Source organism: Doryrhamphus excisus, chromosome 22 (assembly GCF_030265055.1).
Source record: "Doryrhamphus excisus isolate RoL2022-K1 chromosome 22, RoL_Dexc_1.0, whole genome shotgun sequence".
NCBI classification, from domain to species: domain Eukaryota; kingdom Metazoa; phylum Chordata; class Actinopteri; order Syngnathiformes; family Syngnathidae; genus Doryrhamphus; species Doryrhamphus excisus.
This window is the reverse complement of record NC_080487.1, coordinates 5,751,615-5,778,367: the sequence shown is the minus strand read 5'-3', so window position 1 is coordinate 5,778,367 and position 26,753 is coordinate 5,751,615. Positions and strand designations below refer to the sequence as shown.

The following is a 26,753-nucleotide window of genomic DNA, read 5'->3' as shown; positions in this document are numbered from 1 at the left end:
TTATTATTATTATTATTATTATTATTATTATCCATTAAAACAATTGCAATAATCACAATTATGTTATCTTTTTTATTTAAACTAAATTATAATTTAATAATTAAAGATTCCTTTAATGTATTCAAATGATACTCTTTGAATAATATTTTTTCCACAAAAAAAAGGAAAAAAATTATCTTGTTAAAATCCTCAAAATGACATCTACACCTTCTCCCTCATGAAAAGAAGAAAGAACAAACAACAACAACCATAAAAATCATTATTTTGTCTCATATTACATTTGTGGGAAGTTATTACATTTATAGATTTTCATTTTCCCACATATGTAATAATTTCAGTATTACGTTTGCAGTAGGCAAATTTTATTACGTTTGTGGGAAATGTATTACATTTGCGGGATTATTACATTCAAAGCTGCAGATTTGTATTACGTTTGTGGTTTATTACGTTTGTGGGCAGTTATTACGTTTGCGGGTGTAACACGTATCACTCATTGGTGCTAACAAGGTGCTGGGAACGGCGAGAGTGGGTAGAGCCGAGGCAACATACATACGTAGTAGCCACCTTGTTCGCCACTACTCTTGTGAAGAAATGTGCTTGGTTAGAGAAATATTGACATTTCTTATTAAATGCAAAATGTTGTATTGTTCATTCAAGAAACGTCTTTCGGTGTCAACATTGGTGTCATTCTGTCTTTCTCCGGTAATTCCATGACGACTATACTACTACTACTACTGCTATACTACATTAATGCTATGACTAGAATTTTTTGTTTTACCTTATTTCTGTATGTTTTACCTTATTTATTTACTGTTACTATTCTACTTTTTACTATTATCATTGTGAGCCATGTGTCATACACTGTCCATACACTGTATACTTCACCTTCTGAGCAATCATCTTGGCGACTACGTCTCTGGCGTGGACGTCGATAGTGCAGATGGTCATGACTTTCTGCCGATCTCCAGGTGACAGTTGGCCAATCAGCATTGATATGAGGGTGTTGAGCTGAGACACCTGCTTCTTATAATACTCTTTTAGAGCGCCGTCATGGCCTTCTTCAAGACGGGCGAAAGCCATACCCACGTCTGATGTCCACCATATCTGAGTGCAGGTCAGTGCCACCTGAAAGCAGACATCAGTTTTAAGATGACTTGGATTCTCTCTGTAAACCTTGCAAATACATGTATAAAAATAGGGCTGCACGGCAGTCGAGTGGTTAGTGCGCAGGCCATACAGCTAGGAGACCCGAGTTCGATTCCACCCTAGAGTATTGTAGAGTTTGCATGTTCTCCCCGTGCATGCGTGGGTTTTCTCCGGGTACTCCGGTTTCCTCCCACATTCCAAAAACATGCTAGGTTAATTGGCCACTCCAAATTGTCCATAGGTATGAATGTGAGTGTGAATGGTTGTTTGTCTATATGTGCCCGGTGATTGGCTGGCAACCAGTCAGGGGTTCTGTTCACCTACAAGTCCATCCATAACCTTGCCCCCTCTTACCTCTCTGACCTCATCCACATTCTCAAGCCATCCCGTTCCCTCAGATCTTCCGCGTCCCTCCATCTCACTGTACCCTCTGCACGTCTTAGCACAATGAGTTCCAGCAACTCTGGAACTCATTGCCACCAGACCTCCGTAACTCTTCCACCCTTCCCATCTTCAAATCCAAACTCAAAACTCATCTGTTCAAACTTGCCTATTCTCTTTAACTGCTTCACATGGTCCCCCTCCCCCTATATATTCTATGCTCTTATTTATTGTATGTTGTCTTTTATCTTGTATTTTATATTGGTGTTTTTTATCTTCTGTACAGCGACCTTGGGTGTCCTGAAAGGCGCTTTTAAATCAAATGTATTATTATTATTATTATTACTGATGTATGTTGCAGCTTTTCTTGGCCAGGTCACCTATTGATCTAATGGGTCTTTTATCTGGATAAATAATGCTAAAATTAATAAATAAACCATCATGCGCCATCAACAGAAGGCGAAGCATATATCTGTACATATGTGACATTAAATTGTTGCATTGACTTTATTTCAAATAAGGATGAACGTCTCCACTACGGGTAATTCTGAGGATCCTTTTTGAGTCATGTTCATGCACTTGATGCTACATGAAGTTTAATATGCATCATTTCATAATGCTTTACCAATCACTCGAGCAGACGTCTGAGTCCTGGTAATGCAAAAAAAAAAAAAAAAAGAACAAGCCTATTGATTCATCGTCTCACTTTTTAATTTCTTTTGACCCGTGATGATGAGTTCACGGGTGCGTTGGTGTTAGATTCGTTGATCGTTTTACCCAAACTAATTAAACAAACTTTAGCTTTAGTCAGAGATGATGCATCTCACGGCTCAAAAATGGCATTTAAGTTTTGTCACGCAAAACTATCATCTGATTTAAATGTTGATTCCGTGCACTCCTGAATTAAACATGAGCCAAAGAAAAGGGCAGGGGTGTTCTTGTTAGTAAAAAATGCTAATATACTGCGTCGTAAAATCTCTGCCAAGCCATTTTTTTTTTTGTTTTTTAGTGAGGTCAGACAATTAACTCAAGTCCTAGGGCAGCATTAAAATTTCACTTTCTTTACGGAAGCTGGAAAATGAGCCTGGACGGTTGTAATTCATGACATGTCAGATAATGGCATGGATTGTCACATTCTGTTTTCCTTCTTGTCTTTTAGTTTCTATCTGTTCCTCCAATCGGTTTGTGGTGCTGGGCACACCTTCAGCTATTAGTCCGCGGCATTATACATCGCCTGTCACTCCAAGGCAAGCTAGAATAGACTCCGGCTTTAAAGTGACCTGAGCAGCTTAAATAGCACCAATGTGATTTATGTATCCATCATTGTATGGAGTATCAATGATATATGATTCTATTCATTATTCGTATGACATGTATTGTTCGTTCATTCGTTCATTTTCTACCGCTTTTTCCTCACGAGGGTCGCGGGGGTGCTGGAGCCTATCCCAGCTGTCTTCGGGCGAGAGGCGGGGTACACCCTGGACTGGACGCCAGCCAATCACAGGGCACATATAGTAGACCAAACAACCATTCACAGCAGTTATGCTTTTCATCTTGTAATTATTTATTTTCTCATCATTTAGTTTTTATGTCATAATTATGACTTTTTTATCCCTTTATTGCAACTTTTTATCTCCTAATTCAAACTTTTACCTGATAATTTTGACTTTTAAAGTTTTCATTTTATGACTTTTTATACCATGATTTTTGTTTTATTTTCAAATAATTAGAAGTTTCTTCTTGCACATTTTCTTCTCGTTATTATGACTTTATTCCGATAGTATTTTGACATTATTTTTGAAACATTGCAGAAACAACATCCACAACATCATTCATTCATTTTCTACCGCTTATCCTGTCTTGGGGCGAGAGGCCAGCCAATCACAGGGCGCATATAGACAAACAACCATTCACACTCACATTCATACCTATGGACAATTTGGAGTCGTTAATTAACCTAGCATGTTTTTGGAATATGGGAGGAAACCAGAGTACCCGGAGAAAACCCACGCATGCAAACTCCGCACAGAGATGGCCGAGGGTGGAATTGAACCCTGGTCTGCGCGCTAACCACTCGTCCACCGTGCCGCCTTCTTGTATTGTATTGTATTGTATCGTAATGTGAGCGTACACTCCCAATGGTTCCTTTTACCTGAGCTGGATAATCAAACAACCACTGTTCTCGAGGTTTATCTTCATAGGTCGTCACCGCCTCCGTCATCTCATGACGCACGGTGGAGCGCATGGTGTCCAAAACCCGGTTCAACCAAACCTCGACCTTCCACAACAAGAAAGACAGAATGAAGAAAAATCAGCAACATAAGCTTTAGCAGTGGAATATAACATTTCCAATTTACATGATATGCATTTTACAAATGGGGCCTTAATGGGGACATGAAAACAACATGCTAACATTCCACTGTACCTGTCCAGAACAGTCACACGGCTGATTAAAGGGCACGTACTCCTCCTCTTTGCTGTACATGCCCAAACCGGTCTTAGGAGGACTGCCCTGCCCATCTGCTTGTAAATTCATTTTAGCCATGTTGTCGAAGAGCTTAGACAGATGTCTCTGGACCTGGGAAAACACATTCACGTTAAGCTAGGGCTCAAGGTACGGCATTTTTGTCCCATTTGCTGATGAGAAGGCATGCTCTACTGCATGATGCTTCTTAGAGAGATTTATTGTCAAAGATGTATTTCTGATAGGAGAACTGAATTGCTGGGGGACAAAACCATAAGCAACATTGCCTCAGTGTGGACATTGAAGGTACCACACCTGATCCTAAGGGGGAGGAGACCTGATATGGACATTGCATCAAAATGCAAGAACAAATGGAGTGGTGTGAAATAACAAATGTAAATTTTAGTCAAATGAATGTGAATTCAAGCTTCCTCTTTTTTAGGAATTCTGGACCCCATGACAAGGTTTTGGTCCTTCTCACAGTGAGGGGACGTTGAACGTGTCCTGAATTTTCCCTGGCACCCCTGGTCTGCAGCACTTATCATAAATGAAGTGAAACATGTATCATTAGGATTGGCCACTTTCACTCATGATCAAAACCCAGATGGAGCATCCCTAGTTTTAAGTGGGCAGCGTCTGTTACAGGAAGTGTCAACAAGCCTTTATTGTTGCATATCCTGACTATGCCTTGTTTTTTGCAGGACGTCAAGTCTGGTGCATGGACACACCGGCGCAATGAGGTAGATGGATGCAGTCGGCAATCAGTAGGTACCACTACCTTCATGTTTATATGCTGTTATGGACATGCATGCATTTTCATAGACCAATATGTTGGCTTTGTGTATATCGACCTGCTGGACGGTCATGAAGACCAACAGGAATACGAAAGTTTGGCTTATAGTGTCCACGGTTTTGCCATGAGGTCCAAAGAAAGGATGCAAGGGACATTTTACAAAGTAACACAAAGACGAAAAAAACGACATCTCTACTGCATTGTGTTTTCCTGCATATTTCAACTACATGTGACTAAAATGCCATTCTTTTTCCTCATCATATTGCAAGTTTATTCTCTGAATATTGCTATTTTTCTCTTCATAGTTTGGCTTTCTTCTGGTAAAATTACATTTCAATTTCTGCTGTTTTTTTATTTAGTATTTGGTTCGTTCTGGGGCTGCACGGTGGACTAGTGGTTAGCGCGCAGACCTCACAGCTAGGAGACCAGGGTTCAATTCCACCCTCGGCCATCTCTGTGTGGAGTTTGCATGTTCTCCCTGTGCATGCACGGGTACTCCGGTTTCCTCCCACATTCCAAAAACATGCTATGTTTTTGGAATGTCACATGTGAGTGTGAATGGTTGTTTGTCTATATGTGCCCTGTGATTGGCTAGCCATCAGTCCAGGGTGTACCCCACCTCTCGACCAAAGACAGCTGGGATAGGCTCCAGCAACCCCACAAGACAGCTGGTATAGGCTCCAGCAACCCCCCAAGACAGCTGGGATAGGCTACAGCAACCCCAAAGACAGCTGGGATAGGCTCCAGCAACCCCCCAAGACAGCTGGGATAGGCTCCAGCAACCCCAAAGACAGCTGGGATGGGCTCCAGCAACCCCAAAGACAGCTGGGATAGGCTCCAGCAACCGCAAAGACAGCTGGGATAGGCTCCAGCAACCCCAAAGACAGCTGGGATAGGCTCCAGCAACCCCAAAGACAGCTGGGATAGGCTCCAGCAACCTCCCCAGACAGCTGGGATAGGCTCCAGCAACCCCCCAAGACAGGTGGGATAGGCTACAGCAACCCCAAAGACAGCTGGGATAGGCTCCAGCAACCCCAAAGACAGCTGGGATAGGCTCCAGCAACCCCAAAGACAGCTGGGGTAGGCTCCAGCAACCCCCCAAGACAGCTGGGATAGGCTCCAGCACCCCCGAAGACAGCTGGGATAGACTCCAGCAACCCCAAAGTGATTGGCTGGCCACCAGTCCAGGGTGTACCCCGCCTCTGGCCCAAAGACAGCTGGGATAGGCTCCAGCACCCCCGAAGACAGCTGGGATAGGCTACAGCAACCCCAAAGACAGCTGGGATAGGCTCCAGCAACCCCAAAGACAGCTGGGATAGGCTCCAGCAACCCCCCAAGACAGTTGGGATAGGCTCCAGCAACCCCAAAGACAGCTGGGATAGGCTCCAGCTACCCCAAAGACAACTGTGATAGGCTCCAGCAACCCCAAAGACAGCTGGGATATGCTCCAACAACCCCAAACACAGCTGGGATAGGCTCCAGCACCGCCATGACCCTCGTGAGGAAAAAGTGGTAGAAAATGAATGAATGAATGAATGGTTCGTTCTGCTAATGGCTTTATTCTAACAATGTCCACTTTATTCTTGCAATAGTCTAACTTTTATTAACTTTTTTTGCTGTTTTGTTTGGTTTCATAATATGACCACTTAAAGAAAGTTTTATTTAATATTTTAACTTTATGCTTAGGAAAATGACATTGTTTTTCCTCCAAATATTAGTTTATTCTCATAAAGTAACAACTTTTTATTGAATATTGTGACTTTTATTGGAAAACTACTGCTTTTTTTGCTGTTTTTGTTTTCATTTTCTTGTTAAATTCATTTTTTGGAATGTGCCACGGGCCAGTAAGAAGCAGTGTGGGCACCCCTGCATTACAGCGGATACAGGAAAGACAGTCATCGTGACTTCATGAACTTATTTTTTTTTTACTTTTTGTGATCCCCTCAAGAATTGCAGCATAAAACAGACAACTGCTCTCTAAAATGTTTTTTTTTATTGAAACACTAAAGCTAAGTCACTCCCAAAACGCTGGGCCACAAGCGGCTTAACATTGACTTTTTCACGTCTGATTTTGTGGCATTGAATCATGCGGGATTGGCTAATAACGTCAGTTTGCCGTTTCATTATTTTCCAATATTTGCAGAAACTAATGTATGCTATTTTTTTCATACTTGGAACAGACTGAAGCGCGTGAACAAATGATTGCTGCGCTTCAGGCCAAAATGAATGGAGCCACCTGGTGTGGGTTGGTCCCATTAGACAGGATGTCTAAGAGATCTGCGGAGGAGATGAAGTAGAATCGAGGGAAGGCCAGTCGCTTCGAGTCCAGATACTCTGCCAGGGCTTTTTCACACAGAGACAGCCTGTGGAGACACACACACATAATGCACACAGAGTCGACATGTGTGTGTGTTCATGTGGAAGTATTCATTTGGGCGTAACCCTCACCTGCACTGGATGTCCTCCAGTTTGTTGAAGAGACCCGGCCGACCGGTGGCCTCCACTACATTGGGTGTTTGATGCAACGCGTTAGCCAGCTCTTTGAAATCGACATCAATCCTTTGGAAGCGCTTCGAGTCCTGCACACCATTCCACAAGGGAGGGGATGAGAAAGGGAGATTGGAGGTATGGTAAGAAACATCTGGGTGGAGGTGCATCGCTGACATCATGGGAGCAACTAAAAGGTCAATATAACCTTTTCTCTCGCTCAAAGGCAGCTGGGATGGATGCTCATATCACCTCGTACTTCGGTACTTGACAAAAAATATAAAAAAATAATAATAATAATAACTATATTAGGAAAGCAGGAAGTGAACAAATTAAAGAAACAGAAAAAATAAATAAATAAAATTCATTCATTCATTTTCTACCACTTATCCTCACGAGGGTCACGGGGGGTGCTGGAGCCGATCCCAGCTGTCTTCGGGCGAGAGGCGGGGTACACCCTGGACTGGTCCCCAACCAATCACAGGGCACATACGTATAGACAAACAACCATTCACACTCACATTCATACCTATGGACAATTTGGAGTGGCCAATTAACCTAGCATGTTTTTGGAATGTGGGAGGAAACCGGAGTTCCCGGAGAAAACCCACGCATGCACGGGGAGAACATGCAAACTCCACACAGAGATGGCCGAGGGTGGAATTGAACCCTGGTCTCCTCGCTGTGAGGTCTGCGCGCTAACCACTCGCCCACCGTGCCGCCCCATAAATAAAATTAATAAAATAAATTAAAAAAGAAACTTAAATTATATTATGAAAGCAGGAAGTGAACAAATGTAACAGTTACTGATTGTAAAAGTACCAGATGGAGGGGTAGGATTTAATAAGCTTTGCTTCTTCCTACTCCTTTTGTGGAACTGTGAACTGATTATGGGATGCACTCAATTGTAATCTGATGCATGTTCAAATGAAATAAAACCATTACCATTACCATTACCATTACCATTACCATTACCATTACCATTACCATTACCATTACCATTTCCATTACCATTACAGATGTGCGATGAGCTGTGTTTGAATAATCCAAACAATATGGTCTTCACCTCAGGCAGCTGACTGCGTATGTCCTCTGAACCGATGAAGATGCTCTCCAGATGGGTCCAAGTCCGCTGCACCTCAAACCAAATGGAGATGACTGAGTCTGCAACAGACAGCTTGCTCTGCCAAGATGCCACTTCATCCAGGAAGTGGGCGATATGCTTAGAAGACATGAGGTTCTGCAGCTGGACTTGGTTGTCTTCCAGTATCTCGACAAGCTCTTCGTCTGAGCGCAGCAGGGGGACCTGGGTGCGGTGGTGGGGCTCGTACTGGAATTGCATACCTGCATGGCACGGGGTGTGTTGGTCAGCAGAGGTTAGCAGAAAAACTCATGTTGGAAGTTCTGGCTGGACCTTTCCATGTGGAGTTGAGCTCTGAGAGGATTTTCTCCATCCCCATTTCTTTGACAGCCTTGTCCACGATCCCTCGTACCTCCTCTTCAAAACTGTCCAGGTTCAGTTGAAGCAGGTCACCGAGAGTTGTTTCCTGAAACGTTTGAATGACCATTCCATTTAGAAAAAATACTCTACAGTGGTACCTTGGTTAATGTATGCCCTGGTTAGCATGTTTTTTGGTTAACAACCAAAATGTTGGCTAAAATGTTGCCTTAGCTTGATGGCTATATGGCTAACAACATCTGCCATTTTGGATTACGCAGCCAAGACAAGCGTGATTGCACAGTTTTTGCTTGTGGAACCCCGGGACCACACTGGATCCATAGCGGCTCCAGTCCTGATCCAGTCTGGCTTGTCGCAAAGTGCCACTCACACTGACTCCACTCGCACTCGTGAGAGCAGATGTATGCCTTGTATACAGGAAGTTCTCATAAACAATAGGCGTATTTGCCTGCACAGCCAAAACGTTTGACTCCAAACAGATTGTTTCCGTTGTGGCATACGACCGCTGGATCTGCACCGCACGGAGCAAATGTGAGCCTACCTACCAAATGCTTCCGGTAGCTGCAAAGGAGCCACATTGTCGATCCTGAGATGGTATTTCACCATTGTCACACTCATCCTTATGCGATGAGGCTGAAACCGCAGCCATTCATAATCTGGCAACCATCGACTATTGCTATGTTGACAATAAACGTGCCTTTGTTTACTATTTGTCCCAATGCTGGAGCTTCAAAAATACTGTTAGAGATAAATGTCAGAAAATGTCATGCAGATTGTTTCCATTCTGCCACCACAAACATGAAGAAACGTCTGTATAATTAATTAATAATAATAATAACATCGGTATAATAAGACACCAGCCACCAACCAGTGCCATACAATGCTCCTGTCATTCATTCTGAGGATGTCTTCTACTATTGAAAGCCTTCAGTAATTGTCGTGCTTTTATATTTTGTCCTAAAACAAACAATACCAGCATAATAAACAAATATGTATTACAACACAAGTACAATGCAATAAAAGAAATTCCCGATGTGCATATCCTTAACCTATTTACTGGCTTGTTCGGAGCTCCAAGACATGTGCCAGATATTAAAAATACACACATATGCACCGTACATCTGAACATCAATGAAAGCGATGGTTTTCTGCACACTATCATCAGTCTTCGTGTAAATGGATAAATGGCAAACCTGATCCATGGTGAAATGCACCCCAGTAGCAGCCATCAGCTGATGCCAGTGTCTGCCTCGTATTGCTGGCTTCTGGAGCTCCGCCACAGCCCGCAGGGAAATGAGGAGGTTCTTCACCTTGCTGTCCAAGGCTGTGAAGGCCTCCCACCCTCGAACCTGCAAAGTGTCAATCAGAAGGGAAATATTTGGCTTATAGCAGGGGTGTCCCAAGTTACTGTACTCTAGGATGCCACTATTTTGTGCATGAAACTACACCCCATCATGCTAAGAGTTTTTCTTATCACTACTATTGCTGATTATTATTAGTCAGCCGTGATTTCACAAGAATAAAGTCAAAATATTTATCGAAAACAGACATATTCTATCAAGAGAAAGTATTAATTTGATGAGAACAATGTCATAATATTGTGAGAAAAATAACAGCATGTATTTAACATATTGAAGAAAATGATGTTGTGGGGCTGCACGGGGAACAAGTGGTTAGTATTCAGGCCTCACAGCTAGGAGACCCGAGTTCGATTCCACCATCTCTGTGTGGAGTTTGCATGGGTTTTCTCCGGGTACTCCGGTTTCCTCCCACATTCCAAAAACATGCTAGGTTAATTGGCCACTCCAAATTGTCCATAGGTATGAATGTGAGTGTGAATGGTTGTTTGTCTATATGTGCCCTGTGATTGGCTGGCCACCAGTCCAAAGTGTACCCCGCCTCTCGCCCCGAGACAGCCGAGATAGGCAGTAACCCCCGCAAACATCGTGAGGATAAGCGGTAGAAAATGAATAAATGATGTTGTGGATGTTGTTGCTGCAATGTTTCAAAAATAAAGTCAAAATACTATGGGTATAAAGTCATAATAAATATAAATTTCAAATAATTTGAAAATAAAACAAAAATCATGGGATAAAAAGTCATAAAATGAAAACTTTAAAAAGTCAAAATGATCAGGTAAAAGTTAGAATTATGACATAAAAAGTTGCAATAAAGGGATAAAAAGTCATAATTATGACATAAAAACTAAATGATGAGAACATAAACAAATAATTACAAGATGAAAAGCATAACTGCTTTGTCTCAAACCATATGGCCCCATTCTGATTGCCCGCCCCCCCTCGCTTTTCCTCACCTCTTTATCCAGTGCCCGAATATCTTTGGAGAAGCATTTGCACTGCAGCTCCATGTCCTCCACATGAATTTGTCTCCAGGGAGTCATTTTCCATGCCAGCATGCTGGATTCCACCACAGCGATCATGTCCCACAGCTCCTTCAGCAGGCCCACCTCACGCCTCACGGGGGTGAACCACAGGAGATAAAGTCAATCCACGCATTGAGAGAGGGCGTAGGATTAAATAGTGATCAGTGTCCCCATTTGGCACGGCTTCTTCTTCACCTGCATTGTTGGAGTTGTTTGTACTCGGAGACTGTGACCTCAAACAAGCTGGCAGATTCCACCAGGGAGGTCATCACCGCCTCCTGTTCCTGGATCCGCCCATGGAAAGCATCCAACGTCTGGTGTGGATGCTTGCTGTCAAATCTGGATGATGGCAAACATATTCACAGCCTTGGTAACCAACTACCTGAAATGGCTGCCTGACATTATTAAAAATGACTTCCAATATGTAAATGTGATGTAATCCATATGCTATTAATAGAACAATGACACACGACTAAGATGGATAATTGCTAACGGATGGATTGTCGTTATTGTGACATCCACTTGCATAGGCGAGTCAGATGTGGGCCTCAAGATGACAGCTTCTTGTTATTTATGAGTGACAACACAGGGAAAGGCGACATTAGCTCAAACATATCCTGTATGATACTGTACAGTGGACGAGTGGTTATCATGATACGGGAAGACCTGGGTTGGATTCTCCGCTTGGCATCTCTGTGTGGCGTTTGCATGTTCTCCCTTCACCAAAAAACATGCATGTTAGCTTAAGTGGCGACTTGGGTATGAATGTGAATGTGCAGGTCCTGCCATTGGCTGGACCAAAGTGGCCTGGGATAGGCTCCAGGACTCCCTGCCACGCTAATGAGGGGTAGCAACATAGAATATGGATAGATGGAGATTTGGTGGACAACATGCCTAATTATAGGCTGTACTCCACTACTAAACAGATACAATTGGAAAAAAAAAGGCTTTAGAATAAAGCTGTGCGGCACGGCGGTAAGGAGACCAGGGTTCAATTCCACCCTCGGCCATCTCGTGTGGAGTTTACATGTTCTCCCCGTGCATGCGTGGGTTTTCTCCGGGTACTCCGGTTTCCTCCCACATTCCAAAAACATGCTAGGTTAATTAGCGACTCCAAATTGTCCATAGGTATGAATGTGAGTGTGAATGGTTGTTTGTCTATATGTGCCCTGTGATTGGCTGGCCACCAGTCCAGGGTGTACCACGCCTCTCGCCCCAAGACAGCCGGGATAGGCAGTACCCCCCGCGAACCTCGTGAGGATAAGCGGTAGAAAATGAATGAATGATGTTGTTGCTGCAATGTTTCAAAAATAATGTCAAAATACAACGATAATAAAGTCATAATAACGAGAAGAAAATGTGCAAGAAGAAACTTCAAATAATTTGAAAATAAAACAAAAAATCATGGGATAAAAAGTCATAAAATGAAAACTCTAAAAAGTCAAAATGATCAGGTAAAAGTTAGAATTATGACATAAAAAGTTGCAATAAAGGGATAAAAAGTCATAATTATGACATAAAAACTGGGGTGTACTGGGGTGTACCCCGCCTCTCGCCCTAAGACAGCTGGGATAGGCTCCAGCACCCCCGCGACCCTCGTGAGGAAAAAGCGGTAGAAAATGAATGAATGAATAAAGCTGCAAAATTTGAAGTGCGATGATGCAAGGAGTGACTCTAAGTTCCGACGTGCACTAAAAGTCGTACATACCGAGGCCCCCCTGTACTGAAATGAAGGTAAAATCAGCATGGGATGGAATAATATTTAATATATAATAATTTCCTCTAATGTATCTAGGACACATAACCTTTAAAAAAGCAGTCTTCTGTTACCTGAAGGGTGCATTGTTGTGAAAGTACTCCTTGAAATTGTGTTGCTCCACTTCAAATGAAGCACACCTTCTCCGGAACCTGGCCACTTCAGTAGCCTGCAGCGGGGCCACCTGCTGTTTCACTATTGTAGCCTTCTTTTTCACATTGGTCCACTTTTCTGGCAATTCCTAACAAAACGGATCCAATGGGACCAACATGGGCGGGCGGCAATGATGAATGAATAATTGATTACATGGAAAGGGAATGTTTCATTCAAGCTAAAAGACAAACAATCAGACACTGACATTAATGATGGCTCCTTACTTCTAACTGTTTGTGTACCACGTCAGGAACGTCCTGTTGGTAGTCCTTCAACAAAGCAACGGTTTGTTGCAGAGGTTCAAACATAGCATCCGCAGTCTGCTGTCTCTCCTTGACTGCCAGGAGATGGCCCATGACTCCCACCAGTGCGTTGTAGTCCTCTTTGTCCACTTGCTGGCCCAGACCAGTCTCAGCCATGATGATGAAATCCTCCAGATCTGACAGACTAGAAATGAATACTCATATGATTTCATAATTTCACCTTCAAAATCTACACATCAATCAATATACAGTAGCTGTAAGAAACAGTACTACTCTGTCATCCTATGAGCCTTGAACCAGACTCACACCCTATTCATGACTTTGGACTCGTCAAAGACTTACGACTTGACTTGGACTTGGACATGAATGACCCAGACTTGGTAGAATCCCAATTCCACCCCTTATCTCCTTATCTTAGCCCTAACCCCCAGGGTTGCTCATTCATGGGAAGAATGTTGTGTCTCAAGTCTCCTTAAATCAGTGCTTCTCAAACGGTGGGGCGCGGTAAACTGGCAGGGGGGGGGGGCACTTTCAATGTCAGTAAGGACCTGCCAACATGTACTCAACATTTAGTTTGACTCTTGAATACGCTTGCATGCACACAGCTGCCCATTTCCTTGCATATTCCTTGCATATTCCTTGCATATTCCTTGTATATTCCTTGCATATTCCTTGCATAACACACAACCCTACAGTGGTAGAGTGGAGACCTAAGAAGCACATATGTCAGTGTCTGTATCTTGAAGCAGAACTAGGCGGGGTACACCCTGGACTGGTAGCCAGCCAATCACAGGGCACATATAGACAAACAACCATTCACACTCACATTCATACCTATGGACAATTTGGAGTGGCCAATTAACCTAGCATGTTTTTGGAATGTGGGAGGAAACTGGAGTACCCGGAGAAAACCCACGCATGCACGGGGAGAACATGCAAACTCCACAATACCCGAAGGTGGAATCAAACTCGGGTCTCCTAGCTGTATGGCCTGTGCGCTAACCACTTGGTCACCGTGCAGCCTTTACTGCTGCATTACTAACAGTCAAATATTTGTGAAGAAGTACTATGTAGTACAGTATATCAAACTGTACTCTACCTGTTGATGACATGCTCAATGAGGTGCCGCTTGAACATGAAGCTCCATTTCTTGACGATGTTGAGCAAGGCGATCTTCATGCTGCGCCCGTCCACCCGCATCCAGCCATGGAATACACGCACCAGCTCCAGAGACTGCAACTCCTCGTAGATCTTCTCATACCTAAATCATAACAAATTGAAAGCATTTCAATGTTGGACATCCTTTGTCAGGATCCAACGTTTTAAGGTAAAATATAAAGGTAAGCACAAAAATAAGCAAATTACGGATAATAGATTGTTGCCGGATACGAGAATGAGTACATTTGGTCATTATCTGTATTCGGGTTGACTTCAAATTGTCCATAGGTATGAATGTGAGTGTGAATGGTTGTTTGTCTATATGTGCCCTGTGATTGGCTGGCGACCAGTCCAGGGTGTACCCCGCCTCTCACCCGAAGACAGCTGGGATAGGCTCCAGCACCCCCGCGACCCTCGTGAGGAAAAAGCAGTAGAAAGTGAATGAATGAATGAATGTATTTGTGTTTAAAGAAAATGGTCATTATGTATTCACTCTTCACGCTCTGTGATTGGCCAATCACACACAGCGACCGCCCCCTCCCTTATTCTGTGAAGTCATCATAAAACAGGCGTACTACTGACAATATAAGAATTTTGTTCATTTTCAGTTGGCAGTACACAGTAACCACTGACTGGCCATAACATTAGGTACACCCATATAGTGCTGCAAACACTCTCCCATTACAACACTGTGAACGTGCACCATTTTGCTGTTTTTGTTTAATATTTACTCGGCCGGGCGGCACGGTGGACGAGTGGTTAGCGCGCAGACCTCACAGCTAGGAGGACCAGGGTTAGATTCCACCCTCGGCCATCTCTGTGTGGAGTTTGCATGTTCTCCCCGTGCATGCGTGGGTTTTCTCCGGGTACTCCAATTTCCTCCCACATTCCAAAAACATGCTAGGTTGATTGGCGACTCCAAATTGTCCATAGGTATGAATGTGAGTGTGAATGGTTGTTTGTCTATATGTGCCCTGTGATTGGCTGGTGACCAGTCCAGGGTGTACCCCGCCTCTCGCCCGAAGACAGCTGGGATAGGCTCCAGCATGCCCGCGACCCTTGTGAGGAAAAAGCATGACTGAATTTACTCGGCCGACCAAAAGCCTGGTTGTCGGGAAGAAGGCCGAGCTGCAACCGTGCTCGGGGCCCTGAAATAAACGTGTTGAAAGTGAAAGTCTTCACAAAGCTTGTCAAGCCTGAACAAGTTCATGACATCGACGACCAACCCACCTATCCACCTGCTGTTTGAAGTTATCGAGTGTCGGTGGCATTTCTGGAATACCCTCATCAACCCGAACCAACATCTCATGGCTCGGCGGAGTGTGTCCATATCGAAGGAAGTGCCGCAAGACCTCCTTCCTGTCGTCGACATACAGATAGCTGTAAGTCTCCAAAGAGTTGCGGAACACACAGCATGTCGCCATGAGGTTCTGGATGCGATCCATGAGGAGGTGACGCATGTCTGCCAAGTCCGTCATATCTTCCATGTCCTCCTGAGCAGAGAATATGTAAGCCGTTGTGATTTAGGATCTTTCTTCAATGTAAAAAGGAGCTTTAATACCTGGTAGTGAGGAACGGCACAGTTCTGGGAGACGCGGGGCACCAGGGAAGACACCCTGAACACATCATTGATAAGACTCTCCACCAGCTCAAACAAACTGTCTGTGTCTCCAAACTCCAGAGAAGGAATGAACACCATGTCGGGAACTCTCAGATCCAGTTGGGCCTCAAAGAGGGGCGCTCTTGTGGTTTTTTCATCTGGCCCAAAAGAGAAGGAATTTGACAGATTGTTTAGGAATACAAAATGAAAATTTCATACATGGGGTGTTTGCAAAGTTGATACTTACAGCATAATGTACATTATAACGTACATATGTACATATAGTACAAGTCTCCCTCCAACCAAAACGTGAGTTGAACGAATCAAGAAATGGCGTAAATCATTAATTGTTCCAGAATGCCAAAAAAAAACATTCTTTATAGTTTATTATCAAATTATAGTTTGACATGCAAAAAAGTATTAAAAATGGCAAAAAATGTTGAAATGAAAGGTTGAATGTCAAGTGCCCGTCACCTCCACAACCTAAAATGGAGTTGACGGTATGAAACACTACGAAGAAAAAGCGAAAGTTGCCGTTCCAGTAGGGCTGGGACGACGCATCGACGTCATCGAAAAATACGTTGACGCAAGAACTGCACGTCGATACAGACATATCTCACAATAGGATGTAAAAGTATGGGAGTATTTACACCTAAAGGTAACGATTGGGTGGTCTGTAACCTGTGCAAAATGATAGCGTACCATAAAAGCAATACCGCGATGCACCGGCACCCGGGAGCTGCTTGTGTGGAGGAGAAGACACCGTACGTTTTCAATTTTTCTTTCCTCATTTGCAATGATTAACCCTGTCGTTGTTGGGATGCTTATGACTATTATAATTGTGCATTTTGTAAGATCATGTAAACCTGCAATCAAAGCCTGTGCTTGTATGTGTTATCTACCGACACCAACTGAGCTGTGTAGAAAACTGTATATCACAATACGAGTTCACCTTCTCAATGCCTTACACTTCATGCATCCATTTCATGCTTGAAAATGATACATTTAGGTAAAGAATATTATGAATATTTGCTTCAATGTGCATGTTTTTCTTACTAACAGGCCATAATGAACCACAAACCAGCATGATTTATTCATACACTTTTGAAAAATGACAGCAAAGCGGCAAACTTCAAACCACAACGTGACAAGGGATTCGGTATTCAGAACTTATAGTACTTATACTCGCTCTCTGAATTTGCAATCCAATTTTAGTACTCCTCTCGTTCTCGCTGCTCGCCGACACACACAATTCGAAATGACTCAAACTACAAAACACACAGCCAGCATTCACATTCTACAACAGTCTTTTTGCTGACACCCTAGCCATATTGTTATGTGTCCTTGTATGCAAATTCATATCAGGATGCTGTCAAATTCCATTATTATCACCCTAAAGCTAAACCTACAGCCAAAACCTGAAAGAACCCAACAATGTCCCTGTTTGAGTCTCATTTGATGCAGCCTTAACACAGCATATGTAAGCCCAGAGGAGAAGAGGGAATCATTAGAGGAGGACAGAAAGGACACACAAGCAGCAGTCTGGCAATAATTCTTGAAACGTATCCCGGTCCAACTAAACAGGTTGACAATTCTCATGTCAGCAAGCTAGGACAGATCGATTTCACGCCCACCGGCGATAAAAGACTTGAGTAAAACCATGTTGCAAAGAAGTTGTCCAAGGTTGCGGCACTTTGATGGATGAAATGTCAGCGATGTACTGCAGTGGTTAGTAGAGTTTGTCACTTTGATATTACAGGGTTTTTTTTAAGGTTTGTGGAAGGACGACAAGGTCTGTATTGGTGTTTTTACTTGTGTGGTTAATTCTCCCCATCTACCACTGTTTCAATACCTGTACTATATGTTCACTGAATGGACGACTCTATTAACGGCCATTTTGAAACAGCCTTTCAGCTATAAACATGCATGGTCTTCTGCTATTGCTATGCTAATAACAAGAAAATATAGTCGTCCATCACTATATCACGGTTCCAATATCACTCCCTCACGATATTACATTTTTTACCCAAATATATTTAATGACTTTATAAATGATGTCTGTTGCATGGTTGAGTAATGCCTGTTGTGGGTCAACAATATTGCATGACGTTGTATGTACAGCATGTAGCATGGTGGTCATGTTATGATGCATGACGCTATATGACATGACCTTTCACACTGCATGGAGACTGGCTACTGAGCCAAAAAAGGTTGTCCTCTCATTCCGTGTGGAAGTGGTATATTTTTGTCTTCTTTGTTCTTCCCTCTCCTGTTGAAAAACTTGTTGAAGTTGAAAATATGCATATCGGAGAGGCCAACTTATACCTCGATAGCCTTGTATGCTAGCGGTAGCCATGTCTTATGTCCCTGCAGTGATCCCATAGCCTGCGTAATGTGATGTAAACAAAGGATAGTTAGAGTGTAACAGTGATTATTGGGGTCTCCAGGGCTTAAATGATGTTATGACGCTTTTTTAGTTTCCTATGCTCTAACTACAAAAATACTTTGCTTATGAATATTGAATCCTATTTTGAGGAAATGTCTAAAACCAATTAACCGTAATTATTTTAGTAATCCATTGTTGTGCATTCTCAAACATTATTGTGTGGATCAATGACTAGCATGACTAGCAGGTCAGTCTCTATACAAGGTTCACAGACGTGGTACCTTAACTTAACTTAACAGCCCTATCCTGCATAGGCGACCTTTGGTGGAGCCCACAGTTCTAATATGAGCTGGTTCCTGGTGGCATCCAATAATGTCCCTGATTTGGATACAGTCTTAACGTAGCATTAGTAAGCTGAGAAATGCAAAATAATCAAAGGGGAAAGATATGAAGAAGTAAATGAAGCCAATTCATGAATGTGATGCTACTACCAAGCTAATTAATGATAGATGCCACAAGAGAGGCGGGGGCCATCAACAGGGAGGAACGCGGCAGCAGAGATCCACTTCGCTGAGTGACGGGAAGAGTAAGGCGTGTGAACATTAATTTGTTTCTTTGTTGCCGAAGCTTTTTTTAAAGCACAATTGAATTGCTTAGACCTTTTTTACACTGATCTCTTTTACATTGGTACCCCACCTCTCAGGGGAGTGATGGTGGTCAGAAGCACGCCTTAGGTTGAACAGCAATGACCCAGTAACAGTGGAACCTTGCTGAGAAAGTCTCCCTCCAACCAAAACGGGAGTTGAACGAATCAACAAATGGCGTAAAATCATTAATTGTTCCAGAATGCCAAAAAAAACATTTTTTTATAGTTTTACAATTATAGTTTGACATGCAAAAAGCAATTCAAAATGCCAAAAAAGGCGTTCCAGAGGGAGGTTGTTGGTCTTGCTGCCACCTTGTGTCTTGGGGACGACACATCGACGTCATCGAAAAATACGTTGACGCAAGAACTGCACGTCAATGCAGACATATCTCACAATAGGATGTAAAAGTATGGAAGTACTTTACACCTAAAAGTAACGATTGGGTGGTCTGTAACCTGTGCAAAATGATAGCGTACCATAAAAGCAATACCGCGATGCACCAGCACCCGGGAGCTGCTTGTGTGGAGGAGAAGACACCGTACGCTTTCAACTTTTTTTTTTCCTCGTTTGCAATGATTAACACCGTCATTCATCCAAACCACCACCTAACTTCGGACTGTGTATTATGCCATTATTGCAAACATCTTACCAGTGTTATCCAGGAAGAACCTGAGCGAACACTCTATGCAGTTGTACAATCCGTCCACGACCATGTCGTCAATGTACTCCACATAGGCTTTCCATTCTTCCGAGGATGGTTCTGCTCTGAAAAGCTCGAGGTTCCTCTGAGAACACACCATTGGAAAACACATTACTTTGAAGAGTCGTGAAGCAATGGAACATTTCCAACAATCACAAAAGGAACCGTTAATGAGTCATTTAATTACCTTTATCAAGAAGTGAATCTTCTCTCCAGATGATCGTATCATACTATAAAACCGCTCAAGCCTTTCGGCACGATCCTCCAGACTGAGCAGAGTATCTTTTCTGCCCTCTTTCCTGCCAAACATGGGACTTGCCCAGGATTTGATAAAGATCTGAATCTCCTCCACATTGTCTTTGGCTCTTTTGAGTCGGCTCTCCAGGTCACAAACGGAATCTCGCAACTCTTGAATATACTCCCAAATGCCTTGAAATAGGATAAATAATTACAGATGAGTTTAGTTCTTGGCCACAGCATTTGCATGAAGTCCTTTATGGTTCAGGATCATTGCAGGTCATTTATTATCATTTACTGCAGCAGACTTTATGCTAATCAAAGGGCCAGTTCATAGATTTACACTTAATAGTGCAGAGCCATACGACAAAACAGCTAACGATGCAAAACAAAGATGAAGGACTATTAATGGACTATAATAAGCCAGACAAGACCTCGGGTAGTTAGTATTTACTAACTATCTACACAACAAATAAAGTGTCCCATTCCAAAAATCATGTTTTCGTCCAAGGTGACAAAGAGACGATGGAACATCCAAAGGGAAAGTCCGGCCTCTGTAGGCCTTTCAAGGACAAGATGTATGATGACAGTCCTAACGTTGCCTTCTCCATCAGCAGACCTGACTGACGATGGGCGTTTATACACCAATACCAAGACAATGTCATGGTTTCATTGCCTCTTTTAATGTGAACCTTTCCCTTGGTTTCACACCAAAAACCCAAACCTGACAATACCAAGGCCAAATCTGGTCTGGTTTGGGGTTCTGTTCCGATCCAAGCTCAAACGGAGCATCTACGTGCATCTACACTACCTATCGTGCCGAGTTGGAGGGGTTGGAGACTCCTGGGAGTTCAAGCCTTCTGATGGCCTTTTGGTCACGCCCACATGGGCAACACCAACGCCACCTCCTCCTTCTGCAAATGTTTACGACAGTGTTTCTTCCATAGCAGGCTATGGTGTTTCGTATTATTTTTTAAATGCATGAATATAAATGTCATAAACATATGTAATATATTGGAGGGTTATTTTCTCAGTGACTCTTATGAACTCATTCAGCCATTTTTCAAAAGCCGGCCCTCTCGATGATTTGATGATTTCTCAAGGCACACAGAATATTCTGCTCGAGGGCTATATAAAGATGGAACATACCAAGAGAAAGATTAGATGCTCACCTTTCATCAGAAAAAAAAAGTTTTCCATTCTTTAGTAATCAGTAATCATAGGTTTCAGCAAATGAAAGGCAGAAAAACAGCTTTAATAAACGTCGCCATACGCAATTAGCCACAATATCCAATCAACTAGAGTACTCCACAATATAAAGAACACATGAAGTAAGCATTTATTTACTAATCTGACATCAGGAACTACTTACAATGGGCATATTTGGAACTGATATGTTTTTGCATGCATGATTGATCTTCATTGCGTAATCTTGTTGTTCTTTCCCTCGCTGCAAGACTTTTTCTGCCCTGCCGTGTATTTTTTGTGTTCAGTCCTTTCATGCCAACTCATTAGCCATTTTTTATTTGTATCCTTTTCCTTATGTAGATGATTGTGATTGTGAATGTGCCAATATGTCAAGTCAATATTTCACATATTGAATGATTAGTATGCTGTAGTCATTTGTTCATTTAACATGCGTGTGTGGGGGTTGCTTGTGAGTCCACACCTTGGCAGGTCCAGCTCAGGTCCTCTTCTGCCTTTTGCAGCTGGCTGTCAATATCTCTGAGCTGGTTCTTCAATAGAACATTCTCGACATCGAGCACAGACTGAATCACCTGGAATTAAGTATACTGTGTTTTACCAACAAAGCCATTAATAATTATTTCAACCAACTTCTGTAGAATAACATGAAAAAAGAATAAAAAAGGTAATTTTAAAGTGTGAAATGTGATTCAGCGGTTGAATATGTGGTTGAAAATGTGTTGAATACATCATGAATGTTGAATCAATTCAATGGAACGGATGAATTGATTGATTTGATTAAAGTGGAGCTCGGTTCAATGCCCCGGGTCCTTGTATGTAATGGTCGCTTGACTGTTTCTTGTGTAATCTTGAAGTCTATTGACCTTGTTGTACCGGCCAGCGGCAAGCTCCAGGCTACCCACGTACTGCCACATTTGCCGCCTGGTGGTATAAACCTGCATTGCAGATTCAGGGATGGCGTCAGTCCGTCCAGCTTCCAGGTATTTCACCTCCCTCAGCACTGACGCAAGCTGAAGATGAGAGATATAAAGTATGTTCAAATGTGTTCATGGATGGACTTCACTTAAAAAACAAAGCAACCTGGGAGCTGAAGTTGACTGAGATCAGTCGTGAGGAAAAGTCTCTGCGGATTAACGGCAGACTGAGGTTGTGATGACAGCTTTCGTCCACGGTCCTGGTCCAAGTGGCATACATACTAGTGGCGTAGCTGGAATAGCAAGCAGAAAGAATGTAAACAACAGGCACAAATAGGCTCCAAACTAAAAATAGAAGGCAATGGAACGTAATATGAGGAGCATTAAAGGGGACCTATCATGCTCATGATTCCACCCTTTGTCTTGAGGTCTCCTATAGAGCAGCTACACACAACAACATGCACTGAAAACGTTCTAGATCTTCCAGAATCTGCACCTATTCCAGAAGTATTTCCTCGGATTTGTGCTTCCCGCCAAAATGGTCTGTTTTAATTTATTCCATCTACACCCGCATCTGCCAGGCCCACTCTGCTGTGATTGGTCACACTCCCAAATGTAGACAACAGGCACAAATAGGCTCCAAACTAAAAATAGAAGGCAATGGTAGGCAATATGAGGAGCATTATCATGCTCATGATTCCACTCTTTGTCTTGAGTTGTGATCTCCTATAGAGCAGCTACACACAACTACACACACAGAAAACGTTCTAGATCTTCCAGAATCTGCACCTATTCCAGATGTATTTCCTCGGATTTGTGCTTCCCACCAAAATGGTCTGTTTTAATTTATTCCACCCATGCCCGCATCTGCCAGGCCCACTCTGCTGTGATTGGTCACACTCCCAAAGCTAATTGAAAAGTGGTTAGGAGCTACTGGTAGCTCATGATCTACTGGCGGGAGACCCTAACGCAGCTCAGAAGAGAGGTGAGAGACGTTCACGTTCGTGCCGTTGACAGATGACAATATTTTTCTCTTGCTCCAAAAACTTCTGCCTGAGCTTGCCTCGTAAACAGAGAAACAGAGTTTGGGGAAGGGCAGAGTTTATCTGGCCTACAGCCATGCCCATATAAGGAAGTCCGTTCCTCTGTGACATCACAAAGGAACAGTTTTACACCGCCCTCTGAAAGCGAGCGTTTTCTTCTTTCAGGGCTCACTTCCAAATTCCATGATCTGAAACTTTGTGGTTCGTGGTTTAACACGGGGCTGCACAGCGGAAGAGTGGTTAGCGCGCAGACTAGGAGACCCGAGTTCAATCCCACCCTCGGCCATCTGTGTGTGGAGTTTGCATGTTCTTCCCGTGCATGCGTGGGTTTTCTTAGGGTACTCCGGTTTCCTCCCACATTCCAAAAACATGCTAGGTTAATTGGCGGCTCCAAATTGTCCATATGTATGAATGTGAGTGTGAATGGTTGTTTGTCTATATGTGCCCTGTGATTGGCTGGCGACCAGTCCAGTGGTAGAAAATGAATGAATAAATGGTTTAACACCAGAATCCAACATTGTAACTACATTTATAGGTCAGAAAAGTGGAAAAAGCATCATAGGTCCCCTTTAAGAACTGTAGCCACGATAATAACACTCAAGCTTTGTGACATATACACTCCTGAAATGTGTCAAATCAAAATGAAAGCCAACATTTTGGCAAAAATGTGGAGACAAGATCATTTTCTGTCTGTATTCTGTCATGATTCTGTCTCTTACGGCAATGTCAAAAAAGGTTTCTCTCTTGTAAGGCGGTGGGATTGTTGAGCTGCATACGCAACGCCTCTTGCAGCGCATCATTGCTGCTGAGGTTGGATGCAGTAAGACGTTTGAACCATCTTCAAACATGGACCCAAAAAAAAACGTCACTGGCCCTGAGCCGCTTGATCCCATTGGCTGTCTGTCAAGACTGGATACTATCTTCAGCCCAAATGAAGGCTGTGACTGGTGCAGTGCAGTCCAATAACCACCACACACCACTTGGTAGCCTTCAAAATTGGCCCTGTGATTGGCTGGCGACCAGTCAAGGGTGTACCCCAAAGACAGCTGGAATAGGCTGTCATGTAATCAATGTACCGGTCTAGTATTTTGCTATTTTTGTTATGTTCTTGTTAGCTGTTTTAGCGTCTTTCTGTCTTTACCTTTACCCTTGACCTTTAATTTCCATACCTCATGTCCTTCTGCTTTTGTCTTTTTTCATGAACTGACTCACTGAGTATTTTTCTCGAAGAACCCTTGTTATTAAATCTTGTAAAACTGCAATGACTTCCCTCTCTGTTGATTGCTGTTTTCGACATACAAGTTAAACATAAAGATACGGTGGAACCCGCTTATCTCAACACCCCCTCAGACTACAGTTGTCTAGTATTGTTTTCATGAAATTGGTTTGCTTGAGCCGTTATTGGACGTTGTTCTGTTTGCATGATACCAGCATCGTGTAACAGTTACCATAGCAACACAGAAGCAATCACACTGCCACCTGCCCCGGGGTGGAGTGGTTTTTAAAAGGTTTTGTCTACGAGAGGCCTGGCATTCACCGGGCCAAACCTGATATAAATCGTCAGGGTCGAGGCGATAGTATACACAGTTATCACAGAAATGATGTACCAGAGGGGTTCAACATCGTTTCCAGTTCCCATTAAAATAATTAGAGCTGCCACTGCAGTGCATTGGTTTATGTAAGGATAAACACTGATTCATCCGCACGATGCCGGCAGCAGACAATGTGTCAGGCCTCTGTACGGCTATATCAATCCGTAAAAGCAACTATTATGATGAGTACTTTGGTGCACGGTGTGTTCCTTATTGGATTTCTGCTGTGAGCTTCATTTCCTGATAGTGGCACTGCAGACGCAGAGGCAATCCAATGTCTCGGTAATGGTCATAAATCATGCAGCCTTTTGTCAGCGGGGAGTAATGAGTAAGGATGCTCAGCCCAATCGTGACTGGAATGTTTAGAATGATGACAGAAGGGGTGGCTGTTATAGCGCAGTAACAAGTGCAGTCAACTCTGATGGGACTTCGTTAAGACGGGTATGGATCAATTCCTCAGATACAGCTGTAACAACAGCTCTGCTGTTTACAGTATTCACAGATGTCGGCACATTAAGGTGCATCTATATGGCACGCCGTATTGTTTCCCTGCCATGCTTTAATTTGGAGACAATTTTCACCACATGCAGTAATTAATACTTAGAAATGCTGTTTGAGGGGAAAAACGAACTCATTGTTTGCATTAGCATATATGTCGGGTCTAATTTCTAATATGAAATCTTCCCAACTATCACAAGTAGTCAAGAGTCTATCATGAAAAGCCAAGAGGGACGCTGACGTCATTGCAGCACATCAGTGAATGCATTGCTAATTGCATTCCACTGTAAAACTTTAAAATATGGCATGTATATTTGTGTATACACATTTGCGTATTAAGTTGCTGTGTGATGAATTTAGTGAGGTTCATTGAAAGCACTGGCACCCCCACCTCCCCCCGCTGTAAAAGCCACAGGGCTGAAGGTTTAAGAAAAAAACCATGAAACGTCACAAAAAGCAAGGGAAAAGTTAGCCATAATGCAGTTGCATTAGCATATATGTCGGGTCTAATTTCTAATATGAAATCTTCCCAACTATCACAAGTAGCCAAGAGTCTATCATGAAAAGCCAAAAGGGACGCTGACGTCATTGCAGCACATCAGTGAGGCGTATTGTTTCCCTGCCATGCTTTAATTTGGAGACAATTTTCACCACATGCAGTAATTCATAGTTAGAAATGCTGTTTGAGGGGAAAAACGAACTCATTGTTTGCATTAGCAGATATGTCGGTCTAATTTCTAATATGAAATCTTCCCAACTATCACAAGTAGCCAAGAGTCTATCATGAAAAGCCAAGAGGGACACTGACGTCATTGCAGCACATCAGTGAATGCATTGCTAATTGCATTCCATTGTATTGCAATGCCTTATGGGAAAACTTTAAAATATGGCATGTATATTTGTATATACACATTTGCGTATTAAGTTGCTGTGTGATGAATTTAGTGAGGTTCGTTGAAAGATGCCACTGTGAGTCAAGACTCTGGTTTTTGGGTTGACAAGCTCGTGGTGAGTGCACTGAAAGAACTCATTGTTTGCATTAGCAGATATGTCGGGTCTAATTTCTAATATGAAATCTTCCCAACTATCACAAGTAGCCAAGAGTCTATCATGAAAAGCCAAGAGGGACGCTGACGTCATTGCAGTACATCAGTGAATGCATTGCTAATTGCATTCCATTGTATTGCAATGCCTTATGGGAAAACTTTACAATATGGCAGGTATATTTGTATATACACATTTGCGTATTAAGTTGCTGTGTGATGAATTTAGTGAGGTTCGTTGAAAAGATGCCACTATGAGTCAGACTCTTTGGTTGTTGGGTTGACAAGCTTGTGGTGAGTGCACTGAAAGCACTGCCCCCCCCCCCCCCCCCCCCCCCACGAACTCATTGTTTGCATTAGCAGATATGCCGGGTCTAATTTCTAATATGAAATCTTCCCAACTATCACAAGTAGCCAAGAGTCTATCATGAAAAGCCAAGAGGG

The 26,753-nt window shown here is 42.9% G+C and overlaps 1 protein-coding gene across 1 annotated transcript in view; it reads right to left on the bottom strand.

Moving 5' to 3' along the window:
* Window positions 1-26,753, bottom strand: part of dnah9 (dynein, axonemal, heavy chain 9) — a 176,516-nt gene that overhangs the window by 137,320 nt on the left and 12,443 nt on the right. The window contains exons 12-31 of the mRNA XM_058060982.1: window positions 22,300-22,426; window positions 22,083-22,229; window positions 21,683-21,791; window positions 19,964-20,205; window positions 19,726-19,861; window positions 16,005-16,201; window positions 15,674-15,936; window positions 14,385-14,546; window positions 13,247-13,469; window positions 12,944-13,110; window positions 11,309-11,452; window positions 11,045-11,204; window positions 9,924-10,079; window positions 8,686-8,818; window positions 8,338-8,615; window positions 7,233-7,363; window positions 7,021-7,147; window positions 3,953-4,105; window positions 3,680-3,805; window positions 886-1,125 (exon numbers count right to left, since the gene is read on the bottom strand). Coding sequence (XP_057916965.1) covers window positions 886-1,125; window positions 3,680-3,805; window positions 3,953-4,105; window positions 7,021-7,147; window positions 7,233-7,363; window positions 8,338-8,615; window positions 8,686-8,818; window positions 9,924-10,079; window positions 11,045-11,204; window positions 11,309-11,452; window positions 12,944-13,110; window positions 13,247-13,469; window positions 14,385-14,546; window positions 15,674-15,936; window positions 16,005-16,201; window positions 19,726-19,861; window positions 19,964-20,205; window positions 21,683-21,791; window positions 22,083-22,229; window positions 22,300-22,426 — 3,421 coding nt within the window. The remainder of the gene's footprint in view (window positions 1-885; window positions 1,126-3,679; window positions 3,806-3,952; window positions 4,106-7,020; window positions 7,148-7,232; window positions 7,364-8,337; window positions 8,616-8,685; window positions 8,819-9,923; window positions 10,080-11,044; window positions 11,205-11,308; window positions 11,453-12,943; window positions 13,111-13,246; window positions 13,470-14,384; window positions 14,547-15,673; window positions 15,937-16,004; window positions 16,202-19,725; window positions 19,862-19,963; window positions 20,206-21,682; window positions 21,792-22,082; window positions 22,230-22,299; window positions 22,427-26,753) is intronic.